We start from the raw sequence: 22,394 nt of genomic DNA, 5'->3' as shown, positions 1-22,394 counted from the left end.
TCAGGGTTTCCAAGCACTTGTGTTTTCAAGCCATCAATAAAAAAAAGCAGCAATACCTGACATGCCTGCTGTACTTCATCTGCAAAGTGGCTGATTTGTGAAAGAAGGTGACAGACGAATGAAGACTTTAACAAGCTGCTTCTTCCCAGAAGGATCAGGAAGTCTGCTAGGGACTCCTGCGTCTGAAACTAAAAGATCACAAGAGATTTAATAAGCTTTCAGCATGTCAAAAACGTGACTAGGCACCAGAACACATAACGTTCTGGATTGTCTGACCTGAGCAATGAGCATGTCCTGCACCTGTGGCCATGTTTATTTTTGCTTCAGTCACAGATAATTTATCAAAAAGGTTATAGCATCAACGTGATTTTATTAAGGTATTAAAAGTAAATGGAATGGATTCATTTTGTGCAATTTACGCAAAAAGGCAATTACATAACTAGCTAAAACGTCAGTGTGATCCTATGAAATAATGCAAGTGAAGTACACAGCGTGCACGGAACACAGCTTGGTTTACAGGCAGTACAGACATTGCATATTGCACTGTTTCTCTCACTGCTGCTATGAGAGAATGTGACACAGTGCACCCATGTTACTGGAAGCTATAGACCGGCCAAAAAGAGTAGTATATCATGTTAAAACACCAAGACTGGTTTTCAGACTCATTCAAAATTGCATACTGCAATGCAGTTCAGTCATGACAAGATAAATCCAAATCTGTTAAAATATTTGAGACAAGCACTCTTTTTGAATGAGATCGGAGATCATCTGGTTTAATTCTCTGCAAGTGACTAATGCAATATAATTGTTATTAATTAGTATAAACAAAATCAAGGTTGTACTGTACCTCTTCCATCTGAAAACCCAAAGCTGCTGGAAAGAGGAAGAGGTTGCTTTATCTGAGGCTTCTCCGCATTTATCACAGTATACCCAGTGCATGATCGTCATAGTGTAATCAGTAGTTGTGACAAATGTCACAGAAATGCAGCTATAGAAAATATTTGAACACTGGAATGCAATACAAAATTTTGTTTGGTATTTATTAAGGAAGATTTCATGGATAAAACAAACTAGAAACGGCTATACGAGGCAAGAAGACGCCTTTTTCTTAATATATTATCTCTGGAAGAAGAGTCCAGCTTCTCTGCCAATGAGCTGCATGAGATGCTGTGCCCTTGAAAAAAACAAATTCACTTAAAATAAAAATTAATAAAATAAAAGGTGTCTCAACTGCAAAACCATTTTAGCAAGGTAGTCCTAGAGATCCTTCTTCGTCCTTTTCCCAGTGGCTTTGAAAGCGTCTTTAATATGCTACACACAGCATTACAGAAAGCAACTCTTCTAAATATTTCCTCTCAGTGCAGTTTTTATCACAGAGCTGGGGAATTTATTGACTTGTTTTACCAACATAATATCCCCAATGGTTTTTGGAAAGGCCTTTCAAGTTATCTGACAAGCTTTCACCTCATGTAATCATTTGTATTCATGAGGTTGTTTGTCTCTTCTCCCTTCTGATAAAGGTGTTTTTTATTATAGACCCAGATATCACCTGACAGCTTGGTACACCTGCAGAGGCAAAAACATGTGAAACACCGAACTATATTACTGTATTATTAAGTTAAGCTCCACCCTGGACATGCAATTAAATCAATAGACAGATTACCTGACATAAATCAGCAAATCCAGAAAAAAAACAGAATATATGCAGGCCATGCAGAAAGAAAATACCCACATTTTTCTTTCATTTCATTTTACATTTTAGCAAGACAGTAAAGAATTATTCCAAAATGATTATTTTAAAAAACATATAAAGATGCGTGAAACCTAAAACAAAAGGCACTCTTACGATGCTACAATATTGTCTCGAGCAAAGTAATAAAGACAGTGGGCACTTATCAAGATCACAATGTACTACACAGTAACATCATACTTAATAAAACACATGTATTTCTCAGGACGGCTGTTACGTGCCAAGGTTCTTAACTACTCTTTTCTGGTATAATTTCCAAAGGTCTCATTGAATTTCATGTAATTGTATTTGATTATTTTTACATTATTGTATCATCACTCCACACACATCCATAACACAAAATTCAGTCCTAATAAAGAAACGTTTACACCTTAATTCAAGAAGGGTCAAGAATAAATAGTTAGATTCTATATGTGAGCTAGTGAAATAGCGTGAAATTTTGATTACTCTGTTCAAGGAAGTCAGGCATGACAGAACAGGTTGTGAGTCAGCACTATAGCAATAAGGACCATATACAGTAATTAGAAATTGCATGCATAAATTTCCCATTGACCTTTACCAATCATGGCCTCCTAATAATCCCCATCTCTGAACTGGCCTCATCACTCTGCTCTCCTCCCCACTGAGAGCTGGTGTGTGGGGAGAGTACTGGTGCACTATGGCTGCCGTCACATCATTTGATGCTGATAACAATGCATGCATAACATGGTCTGTCCATGAAAGAGATTTCCAGTTACAAAATATCGTTAATTTTCTTTTTTCTAAGCTGTACATAATATTTAGAATCACATTCACATTTATTATAATATAAGATATTAAAAACTTCTCTAGGTTCTGATACTCTTGTGTTGTGTTTTTGTACCTCCCAGTACATCATGTCCTATTAATATTCTTGGTAATATTAATCTATAAAGCAATGTCTTCAGCCTACAGCTTATGAACTGCAGTTCAAGATTATGCTGTTTGTAAGGTAATCTTTTGAAAATGGTTACATATATTACAAAAAGCACAGATGTTTACTGAAAGATTACTTGAATACTACAAATCCAATTTTAGACCAATTCATTTGCTACTGCTTGATCAATATTGTTTTTAAATCCTCAGCTACTACAGATAATCACTCGGTAGGACTCTTAAACCAAATACCACTTATTAATTGGACAAAATAAAGATATTTTTTATCTGGAAAAAAAACATACAACATAGAAACGTAAGAACACATGGGGATCTCTTTTGGGATTTTTGCTAAATGGTGATTTTTAAGGGGGTACACTAATTATCAAGGGGTACACTAATTTGCGTAGCAATTAAGGTTATGGTGTTAACATTGCCACATTCTTTTGAAGTCTTTTGCGAGACTTTAGACTTTTAGACTTGGGGCCCTGCAATTTCTCTTTATTCAGTGTTTTAATGCTTCAATGCTTCCCATGCCCCAGGTAAATTGATTACTTTGTGCCGTTTTCACACTGAACAACACAGTCCCAATTTGTGAGTTGCAGAATTCCTAGTCTGCCACTATTTTCTGTCCACCACCAAAACTAACTTTAACAATGTCTAATTGTAGACATAATCCATCTACCTTCTTTTAAAGATACTATACTGGGTTTTGTAATAAAAATATAACTGGGAAAAGAAACTACAGCTACTTCCGCTGACAGTCTAAAGAGACAATTTGCTTTTTTGTTTAAAATGAAATATTTGCTACCATGTTTTGCTCAAATTCCACATTTCATGGCTTATTATAGCACACCAGTTATATTCTCCTCATTGTAAAAGAAACATACAAAGTGCTTCAAAGGGCACCTCTCACACAGAAATAAATTATATACTTGATGTAATATATGCTTTGTTCAAACCATTATTGCAAGCTTGCTGTGAGAGAGGTAGAGCCAAGGTTCCCCATAAATGTGCCCATCAGGCTCTACTGTGCAAATATGAATGGTGTTAATTATAATGCAGCAGCATGTGTCTTTTAGGTACTGGAAGTTAATAATGTGGAATAAGTGCATATTACACCCACTGTAAAAACACAGGGAGCCTTAGCAAATCTGGTTATCAGCAAACCCAGGGAGGACTATGACAAGCTACAGCAATTTCAGAAAATACAGTATCTGTCAAGGTAGTAGCACTCTATAGTTATACGTGTTTGCCACACAATCTAAAACCCAACAGACTACAGACATTAAAACGGATGATATGGTTTGTCATGACCTTTTTGCTGGTGACAGTTATGTTGTCTTGTTGCGTTGAACTCTGCTGCACAAAAAAAAACACATTTCCCCTAGTGTTTAATAATAAAGTTCAGAATTGAAACTTTTGTTGCAAGATCTCCAATTATAGGCTCTGTTTTATTAAATTAAACCTAATTCATCGTGAAATAGCACAGCAATAGTCAGGTTAAGAATCATGATATACTTAAATATTTTACAATATTATCAGGCTGCAGCACAAATACTGAACCAAGATGATCAGCTACAGTATACCTACTGTTAAACCTGAGTTATGTATATGTAGTGAAGGTTTTCATTCTGAAATAAACACTGCTGGCCACTGTTTGTCAGCCAGAGACATCTGACTAATTATGAAAAACTAGTTTTGATTTTCTTCTAATTTATATTTAACTCACATTTTCTAAAAAACAGAACAGGAAAACATGTCTGGTTTGACAGATACAAAGCTCTTAAAAGGCATGACATGTTTAGATTAATCAAGGATGATAAGAAAAAGGGTTTTTTATCCACACTTCTCACTAGCCCATCTTTTAAGATAAGATCACTTTATTAGCCATACATATTTCTGGTTTTAGGAATTCGTCTTTTCACATACCCCAGCTTGCTCTCCATGAGACACACAGACAGGGAGAGAAGCTGGGGGTCAGAGCGCAGGGTCAGCCATTTATACGGCGGCCCTGGAGCAGTTGGGGTTAAGGGCTTTGCGCAGGGGCCCAACGGAGTAGGATTCCCCTGCTGGCTGTGGGATTCGAACCGGCAACCTTCCAGCCACAGGTGCAGATCCTGAGCCACAGAGCTACCGCCCTGCCCAGAGAATGAGAAGACTCATTCATCTGTTGACGGCACTAAAAGGTCTTACAGGACAGACAGCACCAGTCCAAGGCTACAGCTTCTGTAAAATCGGCCCTGGTGTGAGTGTGTGTGCGTCCTGCCACGGACTGGTGTCCTGTCCAGAGTGTACCCCGCCTTGAGCCCCTTGCTTGCCAGGATAGGCTCTGGCTCTCCTGCGGCCTTGAATTGGATGAAGTAGTGAGAAGATGGAAGGGTGTTTCGTTCACACTATTTTACATCCAAACGTCAATGGCAGTTCTAAAGACTTCAGTTTTTCAAACACGGGTCAATATGATGGAATGTAAGCTGCACAAGCAGACAGTCCTGATGCACTAGAAAAAAAGCTGTTAGGAAAAATATTTCTAAGCGAGTAAGTACTGTAACTGCAATTTTGAAAGCCTCCTGTACAAAATAAAGCTCATATCATAAATGCTCAAAAATGTTTTATGTTTGCAAAATGTAAGTTTATAAAATGTCCTGCTTTTTAAATGTAAAGAAAAGACACATGACATCTAGTGAAAACAACACTAATGATGTTTGCTCTTTGCTTTTCAAATATACCCTAGAAAGAATTACTAATGACCAATTTATTGGGATTTTATCTTTTCTGGACACTCCACTCAAAGCGCTTTACAGGTAATAGGGACTCCCCTCCACCAATGTGCAGCCCCACCTGGATGATGTGATGGTAGCCATAGTGCGCCAGTACACTCACCACACATCAGCTATTAGTGGGGAGGAGAGCAGAGTAATAAAGCCGATTATTAGGAGGCCATGATTGGTAAGGGCCAGTGGGAAATGTGGCCAGGACGCTGGGGTTACACCCCTACTCTTTTCGAGAAACGCCCTGGGATTTTCAATAACCACAGAGATTTAGGACCTCGGTTTTACGTCTCATCCGAAGGACGGTGCCCGTTTACAGTATAGTGTCCCCGTCACTATACTGGGGCATTAGGACCCACATGGACTGCAGGGTGAGCGCCCCCTGCTGGCCCCACTAACACCTCTTCCAGCAGCAGCATTAGGTTTTCCCAGGTCTCTCATCCAGGTACTGACCAGGCTCACACCTGCTGAGCTTCAGTGGGTTGCCAGTTGTGAGTTGCAGGGCGATATGGCTGCTGGCTAGTTTACAACTTACTGTATAATTCACACAGCTGAGTATTTCACCAGAGCCATCCGGGTGAAGTATTAACTCAGAAGTACAACAGCAGTGTCTCACCTGTGATTCGAGCCCACATGCTTCCAGTTATAATTCCTGCCCCCTAACCACAATGTGACATACAGTGTACGAGCAAGTCCTGTCATCATCAGATGCTTCTGAGGCTATAACTGGTTGTATCCCTTTAGCGATTAATAAAAATGCAATGTGTATTATTTTGTTTTGAAAACGGAATAACTCCACTGCTTTAATCTTACATTATAAAACACATATTCATTCTAATACGTCAAGGACATTTAAAGCTAAGCATAAATCTCCTGTAATTATACATTACACAGATCAAAATGGACTTTTAACTACAATTATCAAAGCTTTTTAAAGTAAGCGTTCTTTATTCATTCACTGAAGAGAAGAGCAAAAGCACACAAAATACAGTCTGCCTTTTAAGAAGAATCTCAAAACTTGATACCCAGTCGCCTCAGCCTAACCAAACACTGCGGTGTGTCGAACGCTGTACCGTGATACTGAATTCTGAAGGACAAACTTGTGAAAAGGTTTCCAATCATCTTCCTTCGATTCATCCTTTCTCAGATGGACGTGTCTGCTATGTCTTTTGATTCCAAAACATTGCAGGGCACAAGTACTCCATCAAAGTCAACTTAAAGACCAATTAAGGTAGCCAGCAAGTTTTTCGAAGGTGGGAGGAAGCCAGAGCACTTCCACACAGAAGGTACCCCAGTCTAGATTCGAACCCAGGACCAAAGGCATGCCAATCATCTTGTACCTGAAATATATTGTTATGCCAAATTCAAATTCAATTATTATTTAGCAATTTGTCTACATTAACGCATTTATTAATAATGGAACCTTTCTGAAATCACATTATTACACCTTTAGCTTAAATGCAGAATAGTCAGGTTCCACAATAATTCCAGTCTAAATGTGTCACAGCTACACAGAGTCATCACTGTACAGCATCCCTAAAACACTGATACACATTCATGTTCAGCCAGCAAACTGCCCTTGACTGAAATGTTAGCAATAGCAGAGCTCACCAAACTTCCATTTGCTAAAATGTAATGTTACTAAAAATGTTGCTTTTTTGTCATTCTTTTAATGGAGTAGATCAGCAAACAGGCTAATATTTCCATTCACAAAAAAACAGGGTTCCCTGGTCCTCATCTGATAGTGTTTTTCTCAAAATAAAGATGTGCAAAAACAACACCACAAAACGAGCTTTAAAATAGGCTAAAGCAGAGATTACAGAAGTCAACACGCTACGAATCGTCTTAAAAAGACAACGGATTGGCAGATTTCGGCCTAGTTGTGGGGCGGAGCCTCTTCTCCAGAAGCTTGTGTCTTAATGGCCTGCAGCTGTAGACCATTAGTGTGTGCCCCGAGCAGCCAGGTATACAGCAGTAGACAGGCAGCTGTGTAACATAGGAAGCCGATCAGTGAAGCAGGCTGCAGATTTTCTCCTCCAGAAGGGGAGTGAATGAGACCTAGAAATCCAGAGGGGTCTGTCCTCAAGACTTTAGTTATCAGCCTGTTCTGAAGGCGTGCTGAAAGACTCAATCCGCAGTTCGATCATGCCAGTGAGAAGCAGACGTTCTGCAAACACTGCAGTGGTTTTCGAACAAGAGATCTGACAAGTCAACTCCACAGACTTCTTGAATGCTCAATAAAGTGCTTTCTTTCCCCTTATATTTTTCAGACTTATTTAACTATATGAGCCACCACTTTCCCGACTTTCAGTTTCTTGCCCTTGGAATGATTTACAAAACCAAACACCTCCAACACATTGCCGTCCATTTATGACCAATTCTAGATTTATCCTGTCCCCTTCCAAGTCTCTCTGCCTTCCTTCGTATTCTGCTTTCCTGTAATTGTACACTCTTGGGAAGGCCAGACTGCTCATGCCCTGAGAGGAATTTAGGCAGGATATCTGGGTTAACACCCCTACTCCTCCGAACAGCGTCATAGAATCACTAATGAGCAATTAGTTAGGATTCTGCTTTATAGTTTCATCTTAAGAATGGTAGACATGCCACAGCAAACTGCCCATAGTTGGCATACTGTGGAGGAAAGGGTGCCACCTACTGGCCCACACATACCACTGACAGCAGCAGCCTGGTCACTGTGGAGGTCTCTCACCCCTGTACTTTACAGACCCTGCCATACATAGCTTGTATTGTAAAATGTCTTGAGACTGGACTAGAAAGAAGAAACACTCACACAGTGATCACAAAATCTTCAGCAAGGGCTACCAGGGGAAAGGAATGTCAAAGTAGAAGGTGAAGCATTATTGCGGTAGGTGAAGAGGAGACCAAAGATTAGCGAGAAAGGGCAGAGGAGAACTTCTCTCTTCTCAAACAAGACTTCAGCCAGAGCAGTGTTTTCCTTGATTTCAAATCTTTTCTATTCAGAAGACTTCAGAGAAGACACAATGAAGGAAATTTAGTACATGACACCAAGCCTCTTTTGACCTTTACAAACAAGCATTCAACATGTTACGGCAAATTCAGATTTACATACAGTGGATACCAAATAATGAGTTTGAGGAGAAAGCATTTCACAGTACAGCATGAGACAGGTCCAAATTATTGGGCAGTAATAAATATATTTGGAATATGATCCAGGAGGTAAAATCAAGACTTTTCCTTTCACACAATTCCATCCTTTAATTTGACCCTTAATTTTTTTACTGCATGTCATGACAGTTCAAAATGATTCTAAGGGAAGTAATATCTGACCAAACTAATGAATTCAATCATTCTCATTTACACGGTTTGCCACTATCACTTGGCAACAAATTACTCAACAACTTTTCTTCATCTCTCCACAGGTGCTTCAGTAGTTTTTCTACAGGATGTGAACATTTATTTTCCTTAGGGAAACAAAACAAATTTTACTTTATGTCCCTGAAGATGTGCTTCAAATAGCACGGATCAAAATGCCATTACTGCGAAAAAGATTGTGGACATAATTATCTCCTCAACTCCATTATGTAAAAGACATCTGACAACTTTACTTGTGTTCACATTGACCATAAACACTGTCATGAGTTTATACACCAGTGCACGATGAGTGGAATACATCAAATGAATTTCAGAAAGGAAAGCTGATTATTTATGGCCTTGGTTCTAACAGCATGACAATCCTAATCTTTAAATGTTGTCATATTTCTACAAACAAAATTAATTTCCTGTGTTTTGATGAACGAGGAAACATAGCACGCATCATCATCATCATCATCAATACAGGCCTACACTTTCAGTGAAGTTGGGTGAAATTGAATATATGTCAAATAATATTGAATTAAACTTAATTTTATATATATATATATATTTTGTTCTCAACAAAAGTTGTCTCTGGCTTTCCTGAAAAAAAAAACAAAAAACAGGATGACGATGAAGAATGCAAGAAAGAGAAACAAGTTTAGAAATACACTAAAAAAGTCAGATGGACAGGATATCATTTTTCAGTTCATAGCGAGATAGTGTGGGTATGAACTGCAGTGAAAGGCAGCTATTCATCGACTAGCTCCAGCTCTGATTTCAGTGTTATAACTGGCCTTGTGAGCCTCCTCTGTCAAAGGTACTAATTCACTGACCCCAGAACCTACATCACACACCGCGTCTCCAGCCTGATCTTCACTAAGGAAGGAAACCATGGTCCACATTCTGGTTGGTAATCATGGCCACTCCACTAAAAGCCAAATATGAGAAAATATGGTAAGCGACTTTGGGACGCGATTAATTCCCTCTACAAAGCTCTCTCTAAAAGTACAGACTTACTTCTCCATCTCCTGGCTAGGGCCGCTGCACGCCAGAGACAGGGAGTGCCTAGGGATGGACATGCAGGTACAACGGAGACCCGCCAATCAAACCTAGCAAGTGTATCAGCGGGAGGCCAGAGGAAACTAGAGCACTGGGTTAAAACTCACACAGACATGGGGAGAACGGATCAACTCTAGAGAGACAAATCCCCGAGACGAGAACTGAACCCCAGGCCTCGGGTGTGTAATTTAACAGCTCTTAACTCCACACCAGCATGCTGAATCACCCAAATGTGTTTTTTCCTCTGCAGTCGGGTGTCAACGTGTCGTTTAATAAACTACAAGTCAATGGCACTGCAGATGCATTATATAAAGTGCGTCTATTCATCTTCATTTGATAAAGGGACAGAATGCCCTTCCCAACTCAACTGTGACTGCATTTATTTAACACTTTTGACATGTAAATGATTGCACACAATTTAAAAGCTAATAAATGGAGATGCCAAGACAGTAACTGACAAAGGAATATTCTGCATTCAGTAATAAAGTATGCAGCACCAGGGCATCTACAGTATGTACAGTATGGAGACCAGCAAGACCACACAAGCTGAAGTTTGGAAACGAACAGAATTCTCCGGCTGAACAGGAGGGTCGTGTTACATAATAACATTAATACAGGGAAATACCATTACTGAAAGCAGGAACAAGCACAGTTATAGAAGTTATGAGGAACTCATAACTGAAAGTAATGAAACGATTCTGAAATTATTGAAATCATTCAAGTAAATTTAAAGTCTGACACCTTCAACACAGTTTACAGGAGATAAGTCTTAAATGCCTTGAACACCATACAGGGTGTTCCACTTTAGTTGCTGAAAATTTGGAAAAGAATGTTTCTTAGTCCTTTAACCGTTTTGAAGACACTCAAACTGGAAATTTCAAAGTTTTTACACACATTATGAATAACCTCTCGCCGTTCCAAGGCAGTCATTTTTCAACAGAGCAAGGGATAAACTGTGACATGGTTAGCATAATTGAAATGCACTGAGGTGGAAAATGCCGTTGACTTTGCAGCGCTGGAGAAGACAAAACAAAGGCGGCAAAAGTTAAACGAGGAAGCCTCAACCTTTGCACAAGCACATGCAAGGTAACATGAAGATATCTGACACGATATAAGCAGTCCAATTAAAAAGCAACACCTGAACAAATACTGAACAAGGAGCTTCAAGGACTTGGGGCAGCTTTGACAAATTTGAATCACTCAGCTCTGAATAATGCCCAGTCATTAATGACCGGCAATCATCACCCTATAAAATACACTGTTATTAATCCCAAGAACAGTACAGACATGAAAATCCATTTAAATCTTATAATATTACACCTTAATAAGACAGACACCGACATACTGTACTCGGAGAAAAAGCCCAGCCTCTGAAATCGCTGTACGGATTTCCTACACTAAAATATCGCTGCCAGGAATGAGACAGTCCCCATTGTTTTTGCAAACATTTTAAAGGTGTTAATGTAAGATATTCATGTTGTCTTCCCCCCCCCCCCCCAATATAGGCTACCGGCCCCCTTTTTGTCTCCCTGCTTATCAGACTAGCACTCAGGGGGCAGGAGAGAACGGCCCACTGTGTTAGACGTATGAAGTACCCTTTTGCTTTCAGCAGTTTATAACACAAAATTTATCACCACATTATTCCAGAGTGAATAACACAGCACAACAATTGTGAACGAAAAAAAAAACTGACAAAAAAAATGCCAGTCTTTGCCTAAATAACATTACAATTAATACAGCTTTGGAATTGCAGAGAATTATGTTCTTTTCTAATACGAGAAGAAAACATTGGCATTTTATATTTATTTTATCTTGCAGCCTTACTATTTACTGTAGCGGTATAAGTAACTGGCGACACTTCGATAATTGTTAGCTTGCTGCAGAGACACTACTTCCAAAGAAACAAAAAATGTTAGCAAGGATGACAGTCCTTTGTGCCGTACATGTGGAGAAAAGAAGCCTTTTAGCACACGAGCTGTCACCAAGATAAGCATTTATCTAAGAGCATTCGGTCCCCATTTGCCTTGCTATTTATTTCCTTTTTAAAGTGCACAATACAGTGGTTTCGATGAACCCCACCTGCTGTCAATGAGCTGTATATACACCACTTGGTAAGAAGCAATCCACAAAAATGGCACTGCAATTGATGTCTCCTCGGTCATGTTATAAACACGCTTTGAAATCATGACAAAAGACAACATCATGGGTAGCACGTCCGCAGAACCTCGTCAGCTGAAAAGGTGCAGAACAGAAAAATCATCTTATGGCAAAGCTGATGCAGGTTTGTCTGTTTCCAGCAGATAACCGCACATACAGTAACTCGAGTTTTCAACACACTGCAGCAGATGTTACTACTCACACTGCACACCACAAAACCACCACAGCTAGTGCACAAAAAATGGAAATACCTGGGTAAATGAGGGATAATTCACATCGGTGTGCTTTGTTTCTTTTCTTATTTTTTCAGCATGGCATAAAACCTTTACTTGTCCCTTTATTAAACACTATTCTAGCAGACTTCAGGTTAGGTATAAAAAGTTAAAGGTTTATTCCATGCTGAAAAATGTGTTCCTTTGAAGAGTTTTATATGCAGGTAGCAAAAATAAGCTACAAATATAAAATCAACAATGATCTTGACCAAGCAACTCACTCAACTTCATTGCTGCTTAATTTACTTCCTTTAGGAAGGGAAGTTAATAAATTATAGTTATTTTGGGCCACATTTGGGAACTACTCGACACTCTCTCGAATCACTCCAAAGAAGAGCATTCCTGGGATAAAGGAATGTCCAACTCTGACAAGTTAAAAGAACAAAGAAAACTGCGAGAGGTCCTGATTTAAGTATTCAACGTCCTCAAAGACTCTGACAAAGAAAAAACCCTATGAACTTCCTCAGAATCAGCAATGATACATGAACCAGAGTACACAAACTAAAAGTAAAGGGACAGTGCCTTCACATCTATGAAGAGGAGCCACTTCCTTACAAAACAGGTTATGGGAGTCTGGAACAAGCCACCTATCACACCCAGCGCCGGATACCTTAGCGTCTTTCAAAAAACAGCAGGATGAGATTCTCAAGTCAGTGAGCGTACAAGCGCCCTGTGACTTGCTCGTGCGCAGTCAGCCAAGTCAAAAAAAAGAATGCCAAAATGCCAATCCATCAGAAAAGCAACAAAATAAGTGCAGGTTTAATAAGGGAAACCAAAGCACAACAAAAAGGCAAACAGGAAAAAAAAACTACAGGTTATTACAAAACTTGAATCTAGTTTATAAGTTATATACTATAAGCCCAACCAGACAGATGAACCTCCATTTTAAGGCGGGGGTTGACAGGCTCCATCTGACACAAGATGGTGGAGCAGACAGACACAAGACAACATAAGATTCACAACAGGTAACGCACTATAGAAAAAAAAACCTTTTTCAGTTCATAATTTTACAGTAAGAAAATGTATGCTTTATTAAGACTGAGAGGTAAGGTTGCTATCTAGTTACGAAACCTAGATTTCAGGTTTTTGTTTCCCAAGACAAGCAAAACAGTATTTCAGTGGCAAGATGCCAGGATTAACAGTCATGTCGAGGATACTACTAAAATTAAATTAAACTACTAAAACAGACATTTCATTGCCAGCAACTACTGCTGCACGCTGTATTGTTGTGCATTTGAAAAATACACTTTTATTTGATTTAATTTGAAATAAAACAGCAAATTCTCAAATAACCATGTTTTTCAGTAACATTTCTGAGTCTCTGAAATTGAATTCTAAGATTTTCTTTTTCCTGAAAGATTTTCTGAGAAAAACATAAGAATAAGAGAGAGACAGCTACATATCTTTTATACACAGCTGTGTGAAAACGAGAGTGAGGAAAAGCATCGTATTTTCTAAGTTTAACATCAAACTCTGAAGGCCCTGTTATATGTGGAAATGTTGGAGATTCTCAGAATCGTTTAGTCAAATGTCACATAACTCTTATCGTTCCCAGACATTATGAAGACCTAACACACTGTGTAAGCCCAGCTTTGTCATTTCCTCCAAGTCTTCACTACGTCCGATAATAATCTCAAGGCTTTTACAGCACTTTTAATACAGCATTATCACACAGCTTTGATGCTTCTCCTTATCAGACACATTTCTGATAGCAATTCCTTAAATACCCTCCACCAGAGTACACACTTTAATTAGTGGCACTTAATCAAGACTTGCCATTAAAACTTGCTAAGTGATTAATAGACGGTATAAAATGATATTGATATTAACCAGATTGAAATACTCATCTTATATGAAAAAAATACTTTTTTGGGAGGGGGGCAAAGAAAATTAAAAACGACAGTGCAAGTGACACGCTAGATGTCGTTTCAAAAGCAACTAAAAAAAAAACAGCTTTCTAATCACACTTACCCTATTGAGCTGGTTATTTTCCAATATTAAACTCGTAAACTCCTTCAGGAACTCTTCCATTTTCTTCACAAACTGGGTGCAGGCCTGCTCACACGACATCCCCTGTTCCACTGCACTTGCAACAGCCTGGCCAGCCTCAAGGAGAAGCGAGCTGGGAAGGACAGCCTCACAGTCTCGGTACAAGAACGACACGCAGTCCAGCAACTGGCAGACAGAATCTCCTATTATGCTATAGTTCTGGTCAGAAGCAAGGGGGTCGGGTGTTGCGTTTCCCAACTCCTTGATTCTTCTGAGACCCAGTACATTTCGTAAAAACTTGGTGTGGAAATGAACGGCTTTGACCTTCTTGCTTTCGAAGTCCCAAGCCCCGAACGCGACCTCGCGCCTTGAAGAGGCCTGCTGCACGGCCAGGTCCCCGAGTTCCTGACTCGGGGGCAGGCTCCCCATGTTTCCGGTGTCGCATCCGGAATCTTCTTCCGGATTCGGCTCGTGGCTCGTGGAACACAGGACGTCTTGAGACAGTATTTCCACGGAGCTCTCTCCTGAAACAAAAAGGCGGAAGCCTTCAGCAAGAGGGCCTGGCTCGTCTTTCACACAAGAGCCCCGACCTCGGGTCCTGGAGGGCCTGGTGTTGTCGTTCTGACTTCAGCAGTCCATTAAACATCCGCCCGTTTTCTAATCCGCTGATCCCGTTGCAGGGATGCAAGGGGGAGTCAGTGCCTATCCTGGCAAGCAAATCACAGAAGGCAGGATACACCCCGTTCGGGCCGCCTGTCCATCACAGGGCTGTCAGACACACACGCTGAATTTTTAAAGAAGTCAATTAACCAACCAGCTTGTATTCGAACTTTGGGAGGAAACCAGAGCCTCTGGAGGAAACCGACGCAAATATGGAGAGACCATGCAAACTCCACACAGGTAGCAGCCAAGGAATGGAGTGCAAGGCATCAATTCTAACCACTGCTGCTATTAAACAATTCACCTGTATTATCTTGTTAGATACAGGATTTCTTGTAAGGTCATTTACAATTGACTACTCAAAGCATTCACTTTATTTAAAGTACAGCTACATACTGTATAAAGCTTTATAACTATCAGATAACTCCCTTATTTACATCATCATACTCCCTTTTCAACATTATCTGTACCTTTTGTCTTCTTTTACCCCATTCTCAGTTTGGACGCACCCCATTTCCCCACATGCCTATCATCTTTAAACTGAAAGTGAACCTTTTTTACAGGGGAGGGTGATGAAGGAAAAAAAGTGAGTGCCAAAGGGATCGGTACTAAACCCACTGCTGTTCCTAATTCCAAATCAGTAATCGAGGAAAGTCTGCAGATGATACCAAAGCGTGAGGATAAGCAAACATTGTAGAACCCGCAAAAGAAATAAACAAAGATTTAAATAAAATTCTCAAGAATGGGCAAAGACTTGGCTGATGATCTAGCACTGAACATAGACAAGTACAGGGTGTTGCTTGCAGGTACTGTAGTAAAGACAAACTATGCACACAACATGGGAAATGTGGAGCCTGATGAGGTTACTTATGAAAATGACTTTTATGTTGAGATGTTTTTCAATATGGGGAAGCAGTTAACAAGACAATTTTAGGATATACAGTATAGTTACTAATTTAGAGATGCCCTTTGGAAAACACATTAAGAATATCGTGGACATGTTACAAACAAAATATGTCTGCTGTGGAATCAGTCCCAAGCGAAGTAACCAGATATATTCAAGGGTTTAAAGGAATGTCCAACACTGACAGGTTGAAAATGCTGAACTGTGGACATTTAAAACACAGAACAGAAGGCATATCTTTACCAAAAGAGATGTAGGAGTATGAAACAAGCTATAGTGTGGTGAAAAGGTAAGGTTTAACATATTTAAACATATTTGGCCTTCACCTCGTCCTCACCAAGTCATAACAGTAGATAAAACTTAATTTAACCTATACCACAAAAAATAGACTGTCATTATTTATTTATTTTTTAAAAATCTGCCATCATTAGATGTCCGAGATCTTTGTGTACTGGCTGACTCAAAGGTGGAGCTGTTTGGCCATAATGCAAAACAACATGTTTGGCGAAAACCAAACACTGTTTAGACCAGAAGAACCAGCCATCAAGCACAGTGGTGGGCGTGATTTGAGCCTCGTTTGCGGACTCAGGACCTGGACGTCTTGCTGTCCTTGATTTTATCGGCGATTCCACAGTGTACCAGACTGTTCTAGAGGAAAATGCAGAGTACAGACCTAAAGGCGCCGTCCTTCAGATGAGACGTGAAACCAAGGTCCTGACTCTCTGTGGTCATTAAAAATCCCAGGGTGTTTCTCAAAAAGAGTAGGTATGTAACCCTGGTGTCCTGGCCAAATTTCCCATTGGCCCTTACCAATCATGGCCTCCTAATGATCCCTATCTATGAACTGGCTTCATCACTCTGTTCTCCTCCCCACTGAGAGCTGATGTGTAGTGAGTGTACTGGTGTACTATGGCTGCCATCGCATCATCCAGGTGGATGTGTAGGCAATTATTAATTAAAGTGTATTAATTAATTAATTAATCCCCACAGAGGTGCTGAGGCAGGACTTAAAGAAAGCATTGCATACACGAAAGCCCTAAAACAACACAAAAGTGAAACAGTTCTCTAAGGAAGAGTGGGCCAGAATTCCTTCAAGGCGATACGAGACACTGATCAACTCTTACAGGAAACATTTAATTCAAACATCTAGCTGCCAAAGGGGGTGTCACAAGTCAGTGAATCAAGGTTTTTCACACATAGATATTGAATGCTGCCTGATGTTTTGTAAAATAAAAGATGGAAAAGTAGACTTTGTGTGTGTTATTGGTGAAACCAGGTCAATTTTATCTACTATTAGTACTTAATGTGGACTATGCAAAGGTCAAATGTGTCTAAATATGTTACATCATAAAATCTTAAGGGGGTGTACTTTTTCACCACACTGTACTCAGCCACGTTGCTGAAGGTGATGCCCTGGCTTCTTTCAAGAAACCGGCTCTTATATACCAAAGAGGCTAGAGGGGTCCAATGGCTTCCATTTATTTAATCAATTTCTTAATCAATTTAATTGGTTTGACTTAATCAGATCAATTTAACAACGACTCACGGCTGTTTGGGTACTGGTGCTTAAATAATACCTAGTGAAGCTGCACAAACTTCAAGACCCATTTAAAGAAAGGCATTACATACAGTCTGTGAAAGCAAAGATCAAAGGTTCAAAGGTCATTACTGTCTTTTCTATTTTGCAGACACAGCTCAGTGAATTTGCCACTTGCATGTTTAATTCTTGTAGCTATGAATACCCTGCTACAGTAAGCTAAGAGTAATATATATTAATATGTATTAATACATGCTTAAGCATAAGCATTGCATTGCACTCGTGCATATGACAAATAAACTGAACTGAACTTAAGTCTGTTTTGGCTTCATTGCTATTACATGTACTGTATGCCCTTTCAAATGTACCTGTATATAAAATAGTGATACTTAAAGCAATTTAAACTAAGCAGCCAGTAATCTCACAAAACATTCTCTACATTTAGCACTAACAAGTAAAGGGGAAAGTACTGTACCTCTTTCACCCCTGCTTTCTGGTCTAGAGAGCATTTTGGTGAGAAAGAGTTCCTGTTGTAGTTGTAATACTTTCTCCTGAAGTTCCTCTGCTTTCGCCTTCCAGCTCTCATCTCTGCTCTGAAGCCTGGTGACCAGATATTCTGTGTACTGCCTCCCGCTTTGCTCTGGCGGTTTATTAAGGATGATAGCGAGGGCCAGACCTAGCTCTGCTGTCCTGCGGTACCAGGTTTGCAGGCTTGCTCCTGAAAATAAGGATGGAGGGGAGGAAGACCGAGCATCTTGAGAATTCCAATCCAGAACAGACACATTCGCTGTGCGTTTTCTCAAAATAATTCAAGGGTGTGAGTACCACCCTAATATTCAAGAATCTTCATATCTGTCATATCAGAATCCATTTTCTAAGCCCTCATTTGAGACTACTTCAGTTTTAAAAAAAACTACCTGAATGCCTGTTTGCACCACAATTCAAGTCACTCTTTTTTAAATATGACAAAACCTCAGATTATTGTCATTTTTCTTCCAAAATGAAGACTGTGAAACTTTAACATGACAGATCTTGTCAGTCTAAACAAGGCATTTCTCCTTATTATTGTGTTTGCTGGCAGGTGTAATATTCTCCGCACAGCAGACTGCCTTGTCTAGCATTAGACATGTCTGAGGAAAGCTGGTTCCAGCTAACCAACCACATTCACTGCAATGTTGCATAAGATCTTATTTCACCTCTTTAAATCAAGATCTTACTTTAATTTCTCTTACACAACATCTTAGTGTATCAGCACCTGGTTTTAAGTGGGTGAACCAGTAATCAATAAGTTCCTTTTATACCCACTTTCTAAAAGGCCTGGATGAAAAATTCAGTTAAGACGGCATTATAATTAATTTTTCAATGAGATAATGGTTAACTTTTCTTATGCTAAATAAGTATTTAAAATCTTCTATGGATTATGCATGGATGTAGCTTTATAGGACTATTTTAAATGTCCTGAAGTTGGGTTTGTTGAGTCTGATGTTCCCCAGGACTCGATATTGGGCCTCATGATATTCAACATTTATGATTACCCACTCTGTCAGATATTAAAATCACTTGGTCTGAATGATCATTTCTAACCTGATGACACCCAAATCTATGTCCATACTAAACCTGACATTGAGTTAGCTGTTTCTGCACTCTCTAATTACATCATCCTTCACTTAAACTATGACAAGACTGAGGACAAGGTGCTGTACTTGACACCTCCCATCACCTATGTAAAGCCAGTGCAGGAACCCTAGATGGCACTGTACTTGAACTTCAATCCGAATTGAAGAATTTAGGAGTGATATTTTATCCTGGCTTGACTTTTGACCCTGAAGTGCAAAATATAGTAAAAACATCATTCTGCCATTTCAGAAATATTGCCCTTTGTAGACTTCAACTGTACCAAAAAACCCTGCAATCTTTCGCTGCATCTGATTACGGTCATCATTATGTCTCCCAAGCTCGTTAACAGTACGTGCTACAGGCCCCAAAGCTCTGGGATAGGAGTCACCCACCCTAAGTGTATTCAAACCCAAACTCAAAACATTTATTTTCAGGAAGGCTTTAATTAAAATGCTGTCTGTGTCTGCTTCATTTTCTAATCATCATTTATCTTCTATTGGACTTCTAACCACTTGTGTTTCTTATTTAATTTGATATTTTTAGCATGTTTTAGATGATAAAACAACGATTTTCCTTGTATGGGCTCTAATAACAACAACAACAACAACAACAATAATAATAACAACAACTGACCTGTAATATTGCTCTATACATATTATTCTCATACAGTATATATCCCACCACGTAAAATGCATTGTCTACATGTGCACATTTTGTACGTGTGAAAGGGGATAACATGGCTATGAATGAAGACTGGACCTGGGACATTTCGCTAGGTCTGGATTAATTTAAATAAATCCTCACGTACGGAGAAGGTACGACACAAACGAAACGCATGCGCAAACTCCTTGCGGTCGTTTATCGAAAAGACAATATAATTAATATCAATATGATTAATATCATTTTGAATTTAATATTGTACAACGTCTAGATGGAGGGCTAGGGTGTATTCAAAATAAAAACTAAAACAAAAGCGGGATTTAAGAGAACTGCCCGCGAAATCGATCAAACAAAAAGTAGGTTAAACGCTGCTAAGTATTAGTGCTGCAAAACGCACTTTCTACAAAAAAAAATAATGTATACCAAAATCCAAGGAGAAATTGATACTGGATTTTCAGTGGGAAGCGAACACTTAGATGGAACACTCCGTTCACCGTGTAAACGGGGACTTTGTGACTTTTCCAGTATGTAAACGGAAGTGATCAGACGATACCAGCGGATATTATTCATAACATTCTCACTACATGATTTAATTTAGATGGGAAAAGTAAAGGTTAATCCCACGATGAGGAGTAAAGAGAAATAATACATTGAATAAGGAGAAATGTCGCCTGCGAAGTCTTCTTCAGGGGGCTGGGAAGTCATCGGTTTGTCATAAAAATAGTAGAAACGCCACAGTACATTTTCAGAGGAAGTCTTTAAATGTTACTTTTTTCCCCAACGATTTAATATTTCCGTTAAAAGCATGAAGCCAGCATTTAACGTACAACCAACTAGCAGGGTAGCTCCACGCTCCCACACTCCTTCGTGTAAAGAGCCTCTTGCTGTCAGACTTAAATACACTGGCGCGTAGTTTCCACTTGTGACCTATAGCGTTTCATCATTGTTCAAAATCCTCCTTTCCTGCCGCCTTTCCTCGTATTCCTGCTCAATCTCCAAGTCGTATTTGTTATTGTTTTATTTATTTTTTTAATGTGGAATTAACCTCTGTTTGCCCCGTGGACCAAGAGGAACGATATTTCGTATTTATATGAACTTGAACTTGAATACCGCGTCTCCCCTCATCCAAACTTTTTTAAAAGATAGTAAACGTAGTGTACAGAAATCAGTCTACAGACTTAAATCGAAAATACAATTAATTTACGTGACGTTAGCAAACAAAAACAGACAAAAACAGCCGCGTTTAATTAAAGTGATCCGTCAGGTTAGATCAAAATAAACTGGCCAGACGGACACATCATTACCTTCCTCGATGTCTCTGTCCATATCATCATTAGTCTTCAATTTTCCAGTTAAATTCATTAAAGACAATATAAATGACTGCTGTTACCGAATTCAAATCCTGATCGTATCAAAAATGTAAAAATCGTTAACTGTGATGACTAATCTACGACTATTTAACCCTTCGAGGTCTCATCAAACCACACCTGCCGGAAGCGGAAGCGGAAGCGGAAGCAGTAGCAGTTGTTTGTATCTGCCCGAGGCCGGTGGATTCTCGCGTTTCATGTCTTGCGCTTGAACTGGGTGGTGTCGGTTGTCTTAAAAGGTATAAAGTAGCGTTTAGGAAGAAATAGATAAATATATTTTTAAAAGAACAAAGTAAATATCACGTGCCGTTAGGTGATAGTGTGAGGCTGCTGGCTTGTACAGGAGAGAAAAAGATCGCAAAATCTTTTGTTTGCGTTTTCTGGTTTTCAGTATGCACGTTCTGTGTCTTTAATGGAGATGGTTTGTTTGGTAGTGTGATGTGGATACTGCAGTATACATTTCCATGATACATTTCTAAAACTTATATGCACGAGTAATTTTGCTGCCATTTCAGTTTTGGGCAAGTTTAAAATGTGGTCTGTGTGAGGCCACGGTTTACCTGTTGGTGTTACTGTACTTATGCTGGCTGTCACTTTCAGGATTCATATTAAGACCTACCACAACAAAAGACTAAGACGTGGGGGAGGGGAGACGTTCGCGAAATTGAAATAACGGTGTTGCAGTGGCTCGGCACATAATCCCAACCTCCACAATGGGTCAATCAAAATGAAAGGCTTAACAAGACGCTGTTTACCATGATTCTGACCCAAGGGGAGAAACTGTACTGGAAAAGTGCCCTGTCAAAGGTCATTCACAGACATAGTGTAACTCTTTTTGAAGTGAGGATACTGGATTCTTGCCTTTTGTCCTACTTGTTGTTCTTCATCACTCTCCTGTGCATCCTAATGTATGAGGGGAGACTGGAAACTTCCCAAGGATTCTGTGACAGACTACCAAAAGCAAAATGCATGAAGCAGATCGATTTACATAGAAAGCTGTAAATAAAATAATCCTGGGTGAAATCTGCTGTGACAGGAGAGTTCAAGGGCATGACTTCTACCTGGAAAATAAATCCTCCTTTGTGTTCTGAATGAAAGAAATACTACAATGAGAATAATGGTTCAATAAGAGTTTGAACCTTGAGTTACAGGGATGTTCAGTGAACAATGTCTAGTGTTCTCTAAGGAAAAAACACAACTGCCTCTCAATGTGGGAATGCAGAAGGACAGTCACTTTGAGTGTGGAGATCTGAATCTTGGAGAAATGCCATAAGCATGTCAATTGTTTGAAGAGGGGAGGAAAAAATTAAAGTTCATTGAAGCCACTTCAACTGTACCCTAACAGGAAGGGTGCATGTAAGATATGCTGTATAGTACAGCTAGAGGTAAGAGACATTCATCCTACCACACAAATCTTTTTC

At 39.5% G+C, this 22,394-nt stretch overlaps 1 protein-coding gene across 3 annotated transcripts in view; it reads right to left on the bottom strand.

The window, feature by feature from the left end:
- Positions 1–21,093, bottom strand: part of mei4 (meiosis-specific, MEI4 homolog (S. cerevisiae)) — a 79,438-nt gene extending 58,345 nt beyond the window's left edge. For 2 of the 3 annotated variants that reach the window (XM_088626704.1, XM_088626706.1), the window contains exons 1-4: positions 20,911–21,093; positions 17,805–18,047; positions 14,211–14,752; positions 57–188 (exon numbers count right to left, since the gene is read on the bottom strand). In XM_088626704.1, the coding sequence (XP_088482830.1) occupies positions 57–188; positions 14,211–14,752; positions 17,805–18,047; positions 20,911–20,968 (975 nt within the window). In that variant the 5' untranslated portion in view covers positions 20,969–21,093. The remainder of the gene's footprint in view (positions 1–56; positions 189–14,210; positions 14,753–17,804; positions 18,048–20,910) is intronic. The other variant, XM_088626707.1, reaches the window with a different exon arrangement.
- Positions 21,094–22,394: the final 1,301 nt, after the last annotated feature.

Source organism: Lepisosteus platostomus, chromosome 3 (assembly GCF_059453375.1).
Source record: "Lepisosteus platostomus isolate fLepPlt1 chromosome 3, fLepPlt1.hap1, whole genome shotgun sequence".
Taxonomy (NCBI): Eukaryota; Metazoa; Chordata; class Actinopteri; order Semionotiformes; family Lepisosteidae; genus Lepisosteus; species Lepisosteus platostomus.
Note: the sequence above shows the minus strand (reverse complement) of the source record. Positions and strands in the feature narration are given on the sequence as shown.